Consider the following 13,939-nt stretch of genomic DNA (forward strand, 5'->3'; position numbering starts at 1 on the left):
ATACCTTTCTTTTCATTTTTGTTTAATAAAAATAAAAAGTTAATAAAAATTGATTAGTAATATAGCTATAGAAAAGTTTCATAGTGTATTTGAATATTTTTTATTAATTCGAAAGTAATATTACCATGTTAATAATTCAAACGTATGGCGGCGGTTGCGGTTGTCTAAACTTGGAACCTCATTATTTCACAATTTTCCTGCACCGTTTATAAACTGTAGCTCTGTGCGAGTGCAACTCTGGATCAAATCACATTTAATGGCTGTAGAAAAATTTGCTGATCGAATACGCTATTGGGTGACGCAGATACGTATAAGGAGTATCTTATTCGTGGTACTTAATATTAAAACAAAGAAATTAAATAAAATACAAAATAATCCCTCATACTTTTATCGCAAATACCCAACTAAATTCCTATCTCTAGCCTAGCTGAGCATTAATTAATAACTTGGCCTGATTAAGCATTGGCAAGGTAAATTCGTATTGTGAAAACCCTGTTAATTCCTGTAATAGATCTGTATTTTATCTGGGCTAGACTTTTTTTACACTGGTCCAAGTAGGAAGATGAGTAGATAGATTCTTTGTTGGTTATTGACAGGTGGACGTTTTTATCAGTGGCGATTCCGGACCTGGCAGGGAACTCGAGCAGTCGATAAAGCATTTCCTACCTAACATCAGTAGGATCCTCAAAGGTAGCTAGATTCCGAGCTGGATTGCAGCAGTCATCTTACCTCAGTTATTTAAGGATCCATATAGACGTGGAAGACCAAAAATACATTTTTTCTAGAGGTCTTCTTTTTTTGAATCAGTTTGAACTACGGCCGGTACAAGCGGCCACAGTAATTATGTCTCCACTAAAGTCGATCGACAGTTGAACGACGATGAATGTATGCATATAGTTTACTCCGTCTCCTATGGAGATAATCTACGGATATCAGTAGTATACCTACAGGAATTATACCTCTAACGCGAAAGTCAGACGTATTACGGATACTACAGTGGGAATATTTTACGAATTTATTTTTGTTTGTTGTCAGTTAATTTATATACTCATGCTGCTGGTAACCGCTGCTTACTGCAGGGCAGAATACGTCCGACTGTATCACCGCCATTTTAATAAACTTTAAATGTTTTCAAACTTCAATAAAATGTTTAAAATTAATCAACTTTTTTAATGGTTTTGCCAAAGGAAGTTCCTCAAAAAAGTGTCACTTTTTGATTCTGTAAGTGTAGGGTTAATCCACCAGTAAATTAAGAAACACTTCCAGTGAACTTCGACCAACAAAGTCTATAGAATTATATGTATTTACAATTGGATACTTGAACTATTTAATCCAATGGCTATTAGTGGTCCCCGTAGTACGAAACAATCACAAATAGTATGACATTTTTTTATTTTGAACTGGTCTTGAACTTGTGAAATATCTTCTACATATCCTGAGAACATTACGAATGTCTTCGTGGTTATTTATTATACTGCTAAATATTGTAGGTTCATTCCATCATATTCTCAGAACATTTTTGTAAAGTCTGGGAATATTTTAAGTGCAAATTCTACATAGAGAAATACATTCAAAACGTTGTAATGTAGTCAAACATGAACACGTGTGTCGCCCCCAGGAAATACAAAGTCTAAGAATCACATAAAAATATGAACGATTACTAATGTTATTTATTCCTTCTCTAAATAATCGGTAAGACAACCGCTTTATTTTCTTTACCGCTTTTCCATATTAGTAATTAAAATTTTCATAAATAGAATTATGAAATAAATAATTTACACGCAAACTGACACTATAAGCCGTCACGAGAAACTACTCTGAGTAATAAAAGTACATAATTTGTAATAGAGATACTATAACTTTATGTTGGAAGTCGGACTGTAAGAGAGTAGAGACGACATGCGGCAATGAGTATAATATAATGCGTCTTTTGGGTTTATTTCATTTTGCAGGACTGGCGTGACAGAACTAGGTATAAACAAGTGCCTAGTTCAATCGAGTAGTGTTTGTTTGCGTTTTTGTATATCAATGAACTTGTATCTGTTTGCTAGTTCAAGAATTGTAATATTGTGTGTATGCATATGTGCATTTATGTATATCGTTGTTCCATATGCTCCAACACCTTACACATAATACAAAATACAAATTGGCTTAAATCTATTATGAATGTTACTGGAGTATGAACACCATAAAGCAGAAAGGTTCAAAATAACAATTTAGTAGTTTTTAATTTTCTGCATTATTCTGCTTTTCTGTGATATACGGTATGTATATAAGAAATATATAAATAACGTATAATGATATACGTTATTAAAATCCAGGAAACAAGATTTGTCTGATAAAGTATATGAATAGAAAATTATATATAATTCACCGACGATATCGATATCTTTTAAAGTGAAACCATAGTTGGAATATATTATTGTGAAATTGACACCTAAAACCTCGCTTATATGAATACTCCCACTCTCTGTTGACGATCTTGAATGCAATGTCCTCATAAGGTGGCCCTGCGTGGAAGCGAAGATTAGCAAAATCTTTGTTATCCGCACAAGGCGTCTGTAAAACAAAAATTACAGCAATTTTATTTTTAACGTTATAACAGCAAATGTATGTGTCTTTTCATTTCGTGGTTTCGGCACGTTTCTAACTCTTTATTGCGTGTTTAAGCTAATTTTGATTAATAAGATTGGATATTGAAGAATGCATAACCTGAATTATTCAAACTTTTGGTCTCAGTTTTTTCTCCCTTCAATTTTTTAGTTAGCATGCTATTCTAAATAGCGTTGTATTTTACATATAAAGTAATAATGAATGTGTTTAGGATTAAAAGTGAGTAAAACATATGATACATATACTCATATTTTACTAATATTTAGATATATAATAGACGGCATTTCAATTCATTTTTTGTTTCTTTTTCTTTTAACTCCAATGGAAATATTAAATAGTTCATGAATATTATATATGAATAATACTCTTGCATATAAATTTTGGAAATGGTTTAAATCCTCAATGTAATACTATAAAAAGAAATACATTGTTCCTCTTAGAAACAATAAGAGAGGTCCGAAGCAAGCGGAGAATTTACCCTCTTGGATGTACTTCAGAGTAAATGAATGAAAATAAGCATACGAAGTTTATTTATTATAAATAAAAGAAGAAATATCTTACCAAAAAATACTCCGGCGTAGTATTCTTATTAATCAGGTCTGGATAAAAAATATTGAATTTGTAGCCCTGTACAATTTTTGGTGGTGGATTGTCCATGTCGTAATGAGTTTGATTGTATTTATTCCATTCAAAACCCGTATGAACACGATTGAAATATCTTGGTTTTCGAGGTCTGTATTTATCCGACCATAGATAGATTTGTGCTTCTAAGGATGACTCGACGCTAAATTGTGCTTCATCGGAGCCCATATTTTTACGAGCTTCTCTGTGCATGGCTTGTTCTTCGACTGTCATTACATTTTGTACTTTACAACCAGTATTGAGTACTAGACTGCGTGCATATTCCAGACGCTGATTGTCATCTTCTTCCAAAGCAACAATAGTGCCTGGCTCCAACTGGGATGGTGTCATGTATGTTGGTGAATAACCACCGGTTTCGTATTCACAAAAGGATTCAGATAACAGATCGTTCGTCATATTCGAATACTCTTGTTCCTCTCTGGAAACGAATAGAAAAATCAATGATAAAATAAGATACTCCGATGCTTAGTTAAGTATTAATCGTAGACTACAAGTAATTTGACATAAAACGACTGAAAACTCAGGCTTAAACCTATTCAAAATTTTAAATTCACAATTTTAAATGGTCATCCAAGAAATATTAAGGTTCCTGAAGAATATTGAAATTCTAACATATTGAAATATGGATCTAAGTCAGAATTAAAGAAAACTTGACAATAATTGTTTTGCGTTTGTTTTACACATTAGAAAAAACATATTCCATTCACACTCCGCATTCAATGAGACAGTTCGTTTGAATTATATATCTAGCTAACCCAACTACTTTCTCATGCAAATCATCTAATTTTACAAAGATTTTATAAAGCTAATGCGAATAAAGGAAAATAATGTTTGTGAAGCTTTCTTCACTTGTTGCTTCACCCCAACTTCTGTGAATACAGAATTGGTAAATGATAGCCTTAATAGTGATCAATGTAATTGTTGAAACCTACAATGTTTTTAGAAAAATACATACTCTGATTGACTCTCATCGCTTTTCCCAATTTTACTACTTGTAGAAGGCTCGTCATGTTTTGCAGAATGCTCGCTAGGTGCTTGCGAACCTTCCGCTTCACTTTCTGTTTTAGCAACACCTTGTTCGGCAATTAAAACTTCCAATTTTTTCCGTAAATTCTCTTGATGACGGTCCCTTAACCTAGCTCTTGCCATGTGAGCTAAAAAATATATCCTCATATAAAAAAAATGTTTTGTTACGTATTTTTATTTTATGGATGTTAATACACAATGCTAGCGCACCTTTCAATTGAGACAAAAGACTTTCCCAATATCCGATATCTACTCCTTCTGGTTTTCCAGTAATTTTTGACTCAATCTGTTGCTGTAAAGCTTTCAACTGTGCAGCAGTCTTTCCTTTGAAAATAGCAGTAACATCTTTAGCTACAGATTCATGAATCCCTTCTCTGCGTCCGATGGCTGAAAAAAAAATTAGTTACAATATTTTATTACAATAAGTTGCAAATCAATGTTTTTACAACCCTCTAAATTCTTATACATTTTGTAAATTCAATTACGGAAACAAAGCAATATTTATTTCACACGTGTAGGACCTTTTAAATATAATATCTTTTAAGCCAATATTTCATTGAAACATACACTCTCGATAATATACTTGTATATTAAATACTTACCCACTTCATACTCCGATCGTTCTAATTTTCGTAACTTATGTAGTTCGTCTTCAACAATGACTGTTATGTCATTCCAGTAATCCAAATTTTTTCCTCTCTCCAATTCTTTATACACTTTAATATCTTCAATGAGGTCTTCTAAATCTTTCACATGTAATCCCCTAAGATACGTATAAGGTTCATGCATTTCGACAGCATCAACTTCTTCTTCTGCGCTAATGTATTTTGCCAAAAGATCGATTGGCTTTGCTCGACCATCTTGGATTCTAATACGTGATCTCAATCTAGCTTGTTCCAAATGAAACTGATCTTCCTGCCTTGCCCACTGTTCCAATTGTGCAGCTTCCTTTCCTCTTTGTAACATAGTCATTTCTTCCTCTCTTTGTTGTCTTTCCAATTCTCTTTCTTGCCGTCTTTTTTTCACTTTTTCCAACTCTCGTCTATTTTCCTCTTGTTTATATCTATTTCTAGTTTCAAGTTCTTCCCTGCTGACACCGAGAAGTCCCTCTTTCTCAAGCTTTTTAGACCAAACAAAAGTCGATAATAAGTTTCCATCTCCAAATGGATTATCTGTATTTGTATAATGCAAATAATCATTATCCCATCCCATTCTTTCTTTACGTTTTCGCTCTTTGGCTTCTTTCTTCTTTAATCGTCGAAATCTTTTTTCCTCTGGTGTTTCTGTTGCTTTCAACATTTCTTTTTGGTTCTTACGTTCCTCAACTTGTTTCTGCCGTTGCTTGTGAAGCTTCTCTAACAGTTTGATAGAGTTAGCCGATGAATCTGATGAATCAGATGAATCATCAAAAGATGATGACGAACTCCTGTGTAATAATAAAATCGATTAAACAATGAGTCTATTATTTTACTTTATGCAATCTTCAATTGTGCACAATTACATGATATCCAAAATATACAATATACAAAACAAAATAGTATGAAATATACAATACAATAACATGATACATATGATTCACTAAATTTACCTTTTTTTACTTTTATGTTTCAAATGTTTTTTACTTGTATAAGAATCATTTTGTTTCCCTGATTTCTTTTTAACTTCCTTTGATTTTTTACGTTTATGTTTATGCTTAGATTTCGAAGACTCGAAACGATGTTTGTAATCATCTTCATGAGCTCCATCTTTTAGTTTATCTTGACGACGTTGATTTTGATCACTTTCACGAAATTTAGAATATTCATCTCTACACAAATGTCGTTCCATCTTCAATAATACAATAAAAACGCTTAGTACCACTTTCTTAACAATTCATAACCTTAAAACTAAATAACGTTCCAGAAAGTGGCCCTGAAACAGCTGTTTCCGGTCAAGTTGACAGGAAAGCTACAGTAGTGCACCGTCATTTAATAAAATATCTTTGTAGAAGATTTTACATAGAAATATGTGACGCTTTTTTTCAGTTCACTTTATCTTCTATTTTTATAGTGTTATTTCAACTTAACTAATTATAAGTAATACTAAGAAGTAAGGAATTCAAATTTTGCTTTTGACTTATTTTTCCCCCTCTACTCATTTTTGAATCCACATCCGTTAACTTTCAAATAAGACAGTACACGCCGTCAGACAAGGTTTTTCAAAAATTATCAAACGGTTTCAGTGCATCACCTACAATTTTCGAAAATATTTTTTAAGTATTTCAGTGCAAAGATATATAGCGACATGCCGCATAATATCTACTATTCGGACAAATATTATGACGATAAATATGAGTACAGGTTGGTTTATTCTAGATTTGCAAAAATTAAGTTTTGTTTAGATTTTCGATGCTGGTGGTTATATCAACATTTAAATGGCATTTTGACATACTTTCAAAATACTGAGATATTTTCTCAATATGTAATAGTTCATTCAATTTTTTTTGATACAATGATGGCATCGTTTTCAATGATTTTGTACACTCTTTGTTTCCTGATGTGATGAAAGTACTGTAATAGTGAATATGATATGACATTATTTTATCCATTACGTCTAACTCTCATACTAAAATGGCAAACATTGATTAGGATTGAATTATAAAGAAATGACAATGTATTCATATTATAGAGTCAGTCTGGTACATGGATTTACCTTGAATGAATCAGCATATATTTTATTTAAATGTCATGTGTCAACTATATGACAAATGTATTTACAATTTATAATTATTTACATAATTCTATATAACATGATTCTTTTGTTAGATCTATATAATATAGTAACACTTTTAATAACATTTTTATCAGAGATTCATTACGCATCAGATCGAGTTATACAATCTATATAAATATGATTTCATTAATGATTATTTTAGATTTGTATTCAGAAATTTGCATGTAGTCTGCACATATAGAATTTCAACTCTCGGTATGCTTTTATTTGTATATCAGATGATGTATGTAACTAAATCAGAGGTTAATGGTAATTATACATATGTATGCGAATGTAGCTATCTCGGTATAAAATAGAAAATCCTAATATTTGGATTATAGATATCATATGTATGCAAAGTATAACATAATTATTATATGAAGTTACTTATGTTTGTTTCTATTATAGATTCTCATTAAAAAGTTTAAAGTTGCATTTTTTATAATATATGTACGTGAAACTTAAAAAAAATCTTTATTGTCGGCTCATTCTATTGCTCTTAAATATTATGCAGGATGTATATGTACTTTGAATATATAATGATTAATATATTGCATTGTATATTATGTTTTTAATGTAACATGATAATTTTAATGTTGCATGATTTTTAATTCACTACAAGTGCTTTATCAATTTAGTAAACTGAATATTAAAATATAATTATATTCATGTTGAGATATTGTCTAAGATCTATTTGGAATTTAGTATACTTTCACATTATAAACCATAAGAACCAGTGTCCCCAAGACAAAAGTGATACGTAACGATGACAGTAAATTATCACAAGTGCTCTGATATATATTACAAATTCTTCTTAAGAAAATAACTACACAAGATTTCATACATATTTAATCACATACTTTACTTTCCAGACATGTTGTACTACCAAAGGAACTGGAGAAATTAGTACCTAGGACCCATTTAATGTCAGAGCAAGAATGGAGAGCCATTGGTGTTCAACAAAGCCAGGGTTGGGTGCATTACATGCATCATCAGCCTGGTATGAATAATTTTACTCGTTTTTAACATTACTCTGTAATTCATTTTTAATAACTTCAGAAATTAAGGAATGATTTAAATAGACATCTGTGGAGAAATTAAATATAAAACGATTTAAATTATTTTATATTGCTGCAAATGTTCTTGATTCTTTTGACATATTTTACCAGGTAATTTTTATTTGACACTATAGCGCATAAGGATTATTTGCAGTATTAAACAGAAATATTTATCATTAATACAATTCAAAATTTAATTTATAATAATTGAATAATTAAATTCGTTATTTATGTTTCAGAGCCACATATTTTATTATTCAAGAGAAAAATCACTACTCCACCATCGGAAAAGTAATCATTATTCAACGAACGCGTTAAACTCTTGCGTATTTCTTGTAAAACTAACATCATTGTTATTTTCTTTATGGAAGAACTCAGATATAATAAATTTCATTGCGATAAATGTCACATTTTGATCATATATATAAGTGTGTTTACCATTCACTAAGTGCTTTTGTCAATTTTACAAGCTGTGTGCCTTATGGGTTTGTAAAATGTCATTTTATTCCAGTTGTTACAATGATCATAATTTAAATGAATTTTACTTGATCTTGTATCTGAGTTCTTCTTGTTCTCAATTTTACTTCAATAGATCATTCATAAAATGTCAACGAAGTATCCTGTACATATGTCTATAAAGTACCTTAGTTCTTAATAGCGTCGCAGAAATGTACAATGAAACCACTACGAAGCAGTATTCCTTCGGAGTTTTTACTTTCCTAGACGGAATTAAGTTAAATGTTTAGATGAACAAACTGTAAACATAATTATTAATTAATGAATACGGTTTTGATTGTAAACTCCAATGACATTGAATCGTGGCACTATTCATTGCATAAAAAATATAAAGGATTTTAAATCGCGATGCTTTATAATCACTCTCAAAACATTTATTGTTAGTCGCTAGGAAACTTCGTTTGAATATGATGTTTAGTATAATTGTAAATTGTCTTATGAAAACTAATGTTTAAGCCGATGATTAAAGCATATTTCATTGCACAATATAATTCGAGACGTGCTTGTGCAAGATGGACGCTATTGCTACGAGTTCTCCTTTCAATTTTTTGCTTTTTACAAATTACAATTTAGTGACTGAAACTTGTTACATATCTTAAAGTATTCTCGCATATACGTTCTTTATAATTCCATCCATTTTTCTCTGTAATTCGTTTGTGTACTAATTATACCCTTCTGAATAGAAAAATTTTATCTATCTTTGCAATCAAAACAATTCTCCAACTTTTGTAAGTATGACTCACTACCCTTTACTGCTTATACATAAAGTGATTTGTGGTTCCGTTCTATTCAAAATCATTTCATCATTTCTAGCTTAAGATCATCTCTATTAATCTAGAACTACTGACAGATATTGATTGCAATGATTATAAATTAAAAATTAGATTTCCACAAATTCATCATGGGATCCATATACAGCTGTTAGCTGTCCAGTACCATGTAATAAAGAATACTCTAATTTCCTTTTCTCATAATGCATATAAACCTGAGAATTCCGTAGATTATCGTGGGAGTTATGACTTTCCGGCATCAATGTGATGAATAGTGGTATATATAGTGGGTCCACGAGTATCATGCGTTTTTTTGACAGTTCGTAAGCAATGCAATCCTTAGCAAGTCACACATGTTTTCCATACAATAACGTAAATATATTCTGAAATATAACAATAAAAAATATTTAATACAAAACAATGCCTATGCATACTTTGTAACAAGCATTTCATGCAGTAACACGTGTACCTTGATAGAGACTTCATTGTTTTCTATTTGCTTAGCCTGTCATTTCGCAATTCCATCGTACAAAATACTTCCCAAGAATTTTATTGGTTTGTTAAAAACCGAGAAGAGAAAATTAAATTTTGCTAATAATTCACAGTTTTCAGGATTATTTAAGCGGCTTCCCGGCAACCAAAAAGTATTGGAAAGAATAGAGAATAAGATAATTGAACTATTTTTTATTGAAATTTCAAATTGACTCTAAATTATTCATATACATTTCGATTCGTTTAAATTTTTCAATTAGATCCTGTCCGATTCTATTGGTGAATTTCTTCTTGTACTGAATTGACTATGCTGCCGTCTTCGTCTATTTTTCTCTACCTGTTTCTTTCTTACAATAACGAATTCGATTCTATCCGCTGCTATTCTATTTGCTTAATCAATCCGTTCGAATTCGTTGAAAAGAATATATGGATATCCAGCAAACCTGTCACTTCACTGGGATATCTGTGATGTTAAAAGAGCTACACTTTCCAGAAGAATTCCAATTTAAGGCAATTCTGTGATGGGATGTTTGAAATCAGTATACAGGGTTATTAAGTATAAACGCACCACCTGAAATTAGCTCGTCCACCATTCATCGAATTTTGCAGTTTTATCTAGCCAATTTAATTCCTACGAACAAATAAAGACAAATTTGTCTTGATTAAAATTAATTTTTGTCATGTCGACATATTCATAAGTTGTGCTATCTGGGATTGAGCAGTGGTTGTGGTGATTAAGTTTTAGTCAATTGTCTATACAATTATAGATTGATTTATATCATCGCTCGAAATCAGTTAATCCAATAGACTTAAAATTAATAACCGCAATCGAAGTTAAGTTTTGATATACAGCTTGGATTAATAAAAACGTTGATTTGACAATAGCAGCGGTATGCAAATAAATTGTATACAACGTTCATTTTCGAATTTGTATGTATATAACACAGGTATCCCACGCAGCATGACATCCCAACAAGTTCATAAAAGTGAGTCAGTGATGGGCCCTTACTGGCCCGCAGTAGCTATCAATAGACTTGTAACGATTTACTAGGAGACTTTTCTTATGTGTCTGCAGGAGTCCTAAGGATGTCCTTAGCTCATTTTGTAGGCAAGGCCTGAAAAGCTTATTTCTATAATAAAAAAGATATACATTTATAGAATTTACGCACATAATGTAAAGAAGATACGTCAAGGAGATATTAATAAATACGGCTAGCTTTACGTACGGTAGATCCTCGATATTGACAACAGGTGGCGACTGTAGTGGCGAAAATAGAGGCGATGCACGCACTGTCCCTTTTCAAACTGCACAATTTCCCTCTCGCGCTCGACAGGGTCGTAACAAGCAGTACATACGAATCGTTATACCCGTACCAAGAATAATAAACCCTGAATACGATGGGTAAGAAAGTCGTCGACCGGTAGGTTTATAGCCAATTTCTTCACCGGATAAAATTTATCTTGCGGATAAACTCCAAAAATATGAAAATGATTCGTTAGCTGGGGATTTATTCGCTGGACAAATTTCATCCGAAGGTAAAGAAATTGGCTATTAGAGGGAAGCATAACGAGAATCAAAGATCTACTGTATATACAACGCTCTGAAAGGTATTGATGTACTATAATATTTTTCTTCAGATACAAAATAGACGCAGGCTGCTTCTTTTTGCTTTACTAATTTGGTAAATATTCTAATTTGATAAATAAAGCGTACGACAACTGAACGCATAAGATTGAACGCACGTGTAACGAACAAAAAGCAAAATCTCATACCAACATTATCTATTTTATCACGAGCATTTATTTATGCTAATCTGTTATTTTTTTCTAAGGACATCTTTCAGTCTATTTGCCATCTCAATTCTTTAGTGACGTCTAATCATTGGACTTCGTTAAACAGATTATTTAAACTCAAAAGTTAAGTCGATTGATAACGATACGCTTGAACATTTTTATTTATTTAACAAGTGCTTATTACTTACCATAAAATTAATACGTCCTTATATCCTATATGAGCCGTTCAGTGCACACATCGATTAACTCCATAAAACAAAAAGTTGAGAAATGCGATGAAGTAACGTATATTGTAAATTACTTATTATTCAATGGCCAAAAAAATTGTGCCGTTTAATGGTGCTAATCTTTATTATTCACGGAAGTTATTATAAATATAAAAAGTTATGACTATACCAAGTGCTTTGACACTTAAATTTAAGATTTTTCAAAAAGTGGAGTTAATCGATGTGTGCACTGAGCGGCTCATATATGTCCTTTATTCACACAACCGGGATCTTTGAAGACCTACAGTAACAGTGAGAACAGGTAAGTTATGTGAAATCAGTTATTTGAACATACTTTTTTTCTCTATAAAATGTTCTCTTGATTTACGATAGTCACGACTCACGTCTTCCTTTTTAACGTGACGAGTTGTGGCGTAATAAACGGTATTATGACTACCAGCTCAGTAAAAACAAAACACCATACGTAATACAAGGTCGTTCAGAAATCCCTGAAAAATAGGAATTTCAGTAGTATAATTTTTAGTGTAATGTGATCTTTTTTTTTATATTTTGTTTAAATTTAATATTTTCAATAATAAATTACGAAAGAAACGAAACTTGTGTTATTTGACAGATACTATGCGATTCGGTGTGTCGCGTTACATCTAAGCTTCCCATAGGATAATGTAATTGACCAAATTATGATGCGGACAGATGACGTTCGCTGAAATAATTATTGAGGGTTATGTCATTTCCGAAAAATTTCGAGTCGAGGAAATGATATGCGATACAATGGAGATTCGGATAAATGACGTTCCGCGAAAACTTCAAACGAAGAAATGACGTTTGAATGTCAACTTATTCCTTTGGATATTTTATTTCTTGTCGTATATTCTTGTCATGTCAGGAGATACAACCCTGATATGTCAGACAGCACCTTTCAGACGTTACAAGTGTCTTCCTACCAAGGTTGAGGTTTTGAAAATCACTGGATTAGGATTTGGCCTCAAAAATTCAAAAATTGTCAATCCAAAATGGCGAATCCGAACTTACAAATGAAATTACGAAAAAATACTGGGATTCGCGTGAAAATTAATTTCCGAAGGTTTTCGAGGTTAAACTCACCAGCGAAGAAAAAGTAACACAGGTAAGTTAGAAAATTTAAAGAAAATTTGGAAAAACGACAACTTATAGAAATTTTGTTAATGCAACGTAATAAGAATGACGGGACTACAGAATTTCGAGGTTAGATTAGAATTCAGCGACCTTGGAATTCTTCTTCAAATTCCGACTGTAGATAAGGCAAAGCTTTCAAAGACGGCATATATTTGGCCGTGTTATCAGCTATGCCAATTCAGACATCTTACCCCTAACAGGTTAATCACGTCATCAAAGAAATTGGAATTACCTGAATCCCTACAAGAGTAAATGGTTTCCTTACGCAGCAAAGAAAAAAGTTATTGCCAAATCTGTAAAATAATAAAACTTTATCGATCGTAATATATGTGATTTAAGAATGTTAAAAAAATGGGTAGCTTATTACCACGTAGCAATGAAGAATTATAAAACAAGTGTCAAAGGAACTGTTCGGAATGGCACTTGTCACACTTTTTTTTTTACATCGCCTGTGGTGAAAATTGCAAAAAGGCTTTCGCAGGGAGTCGGAAACATTTACAGTCACCCCTTGACTTACATTATTTCGCACTTGCGTCTGTTTGGCCTAATCTCATTTTGACTCTCCTCAGCTGCTCCTAAGCATCAGGCGCTCGCTTAGGTCGTATCAACTAACGTTGTTTATTGCGAAAGAATTTACGACGTAACTTCGGAGTATTACTGTATTAGCAATACATAATAAATTGCGAATACTGTGGGTATGACTAATAACCAATTTTCAATTGCTTGTAGGTACGAGTAAACAAATCCGTCATCAAACACAATTTTCTTCCGTCAGTAGCGTCCGTGACGCGTCCAGTAGCCCCAGGTCATATTAATGCTCAATGATTACCACATAGGGCGACGAAAAAATTGAATAAGAAAAGATAGTTCAAACAAATTTTAATTACCTAACAAA

At 32.1% G+C, this 13,939-nt stretch overlaps 2 protein-coding genes and 1 long non-coding RNA gene across 4 annotated transcripts; 1 reads left to right on the forward strand and 2 right to left on the reverse strand.

Moving 5' to 3' along the window:
* Positions 1 to 1,900: 1,900 nt before the first annotated feature.
* On the reverse strand, positions 1,901 to 6,202 carry LOC107269632 (cactin). The gene is made up of 6 exons (XM_015743716.2): positions 5,870 to 6,202; positions 4,884 to 5,707; positions 4,492 to 4,668; positions 4,211 to 4,409; positions 3,175 to 3,673; positions 1,901 to 2,559 (listed from the first exon to the last, which is right to left on the reverse strand). The coding sequence occupies exons 1-6, from the start codon at positions 6,106 to 6,108 to the stop codon at positions 2,371 to 2,373; spliced, it is 2,127 nt and encodes a 708-aa protein (XP_015599202.1). The 5' UTR covers positions 6,109 to 6,202; the 3' UTR covers positions 1,901 to 2,370.
* Positions 6,203 to 6,420: 218 nt separating this feature from the next.
* LOC107269635 (cyclin-dependent kinases regulatory subunit) lies at positions 6,421 to 8,955 on the forward strand. Its single transcript, XM_015743722.2, has 3 exons — positions 6,421 to 6,620; positions 7,905 to 8,032; positions 8,330 to 8,955. The coding sequence occupies exons 1-3, from the start codon at positions 6,565 to 6,567 to the stop codon at positions 8,383 to 8,385; spliced, it is 240 nt and encodes a 79-aa protein (XP_015599208.1). The 5' UTR covers positions 6,421 to 6,564; the 3' UTR covers positions 8,386 to 8,955.
* A 3,053-nt stretch (positions 8,956 to 12,008) lies between these two features.
* On the reverse strand, positions 12,009 to 13,829 carry LOC112494627. 2 transcript variants are annotated; one of them, XR_003060236.1, is made up of 4 exons: positions 13,412 to 13,829; positions 13,277 to 13,337; positions 12,273 to 12,377; positions 12,009 to 12,169 (listed from the first exon to the last, which is right to left on the reverse strand). It is a non-coding gene; the product is annotated as an uncharacterized LOC112494627 (long non-coding RNA). The 2 variants fall into 2 exon arrangements; XR_003060235.1 differs by having other exon boundaries at positions 12,009 to 12,377.
* Between the last annotated feature and the right edge of the window lie 110 nt (positions 13,830 to 13,939).

This window comes from Cephus cinctus, unplaced genomic scaffold (assembly GCF_000341935.2).
Source record: "Cephus cinctus unplaced genomic scaffold, Ccin1 Ccin1_scaffold0680, whole genome shotgun sequence".
In the NCBI taxonomy this organism is placed as follows: Eukaryota; Metazoa; Arthropoda; class Insecta; order Hymenoptera; family Cephidae; genus Cephus; species Cephus cinctus.

Excerpts from the sequence above, each read along its gene's own strand:
- LOC107269632 (XM_015743716.2), bottom strand. The coding sequence starts at position 6,108 with ATGGAACGACATTTGTGTAGAGATGAATATTCTAAATTTCGTGAAAGT. Across the intron at positions 5,708-5,869 it reads AAACATAAAAGTAAAAAAAG|GAGTTCGTCATCATCTTTTG; the intron begins GTAAATTTAGTG and ends ATTATTACACAG. Across the intron at positions 4,410-4,491 it reads TCTTTTGTCTCAATTGAAAG|CTCACATGGCAAGAGCTAGG; the intron begins GTGCGCTAGCAT and ends TATATTTTTTAG.
- LOC107269635 (XM_015743722.2), top strand. The coding sequence starts at position 6,565 with ATGCCGCATAATATCTACTATTCGGACAAATATTATGACGATAAATAT. Across the intron at positions 6,621-7,904 it reads GACGATAAATATGAGTACAG|ACATGTTGTACTACCAAAGG; the intron begins GTTGGTTTATTC and ends TTTACTTTCCAG. Across the intron at positions 8,033-8,329 it reads TTACATGCATCATCAGCCTG|AGCCACATATTTTATTATTC; the intron begins GTATGAATAATT and ends TTTATGTTTCAG.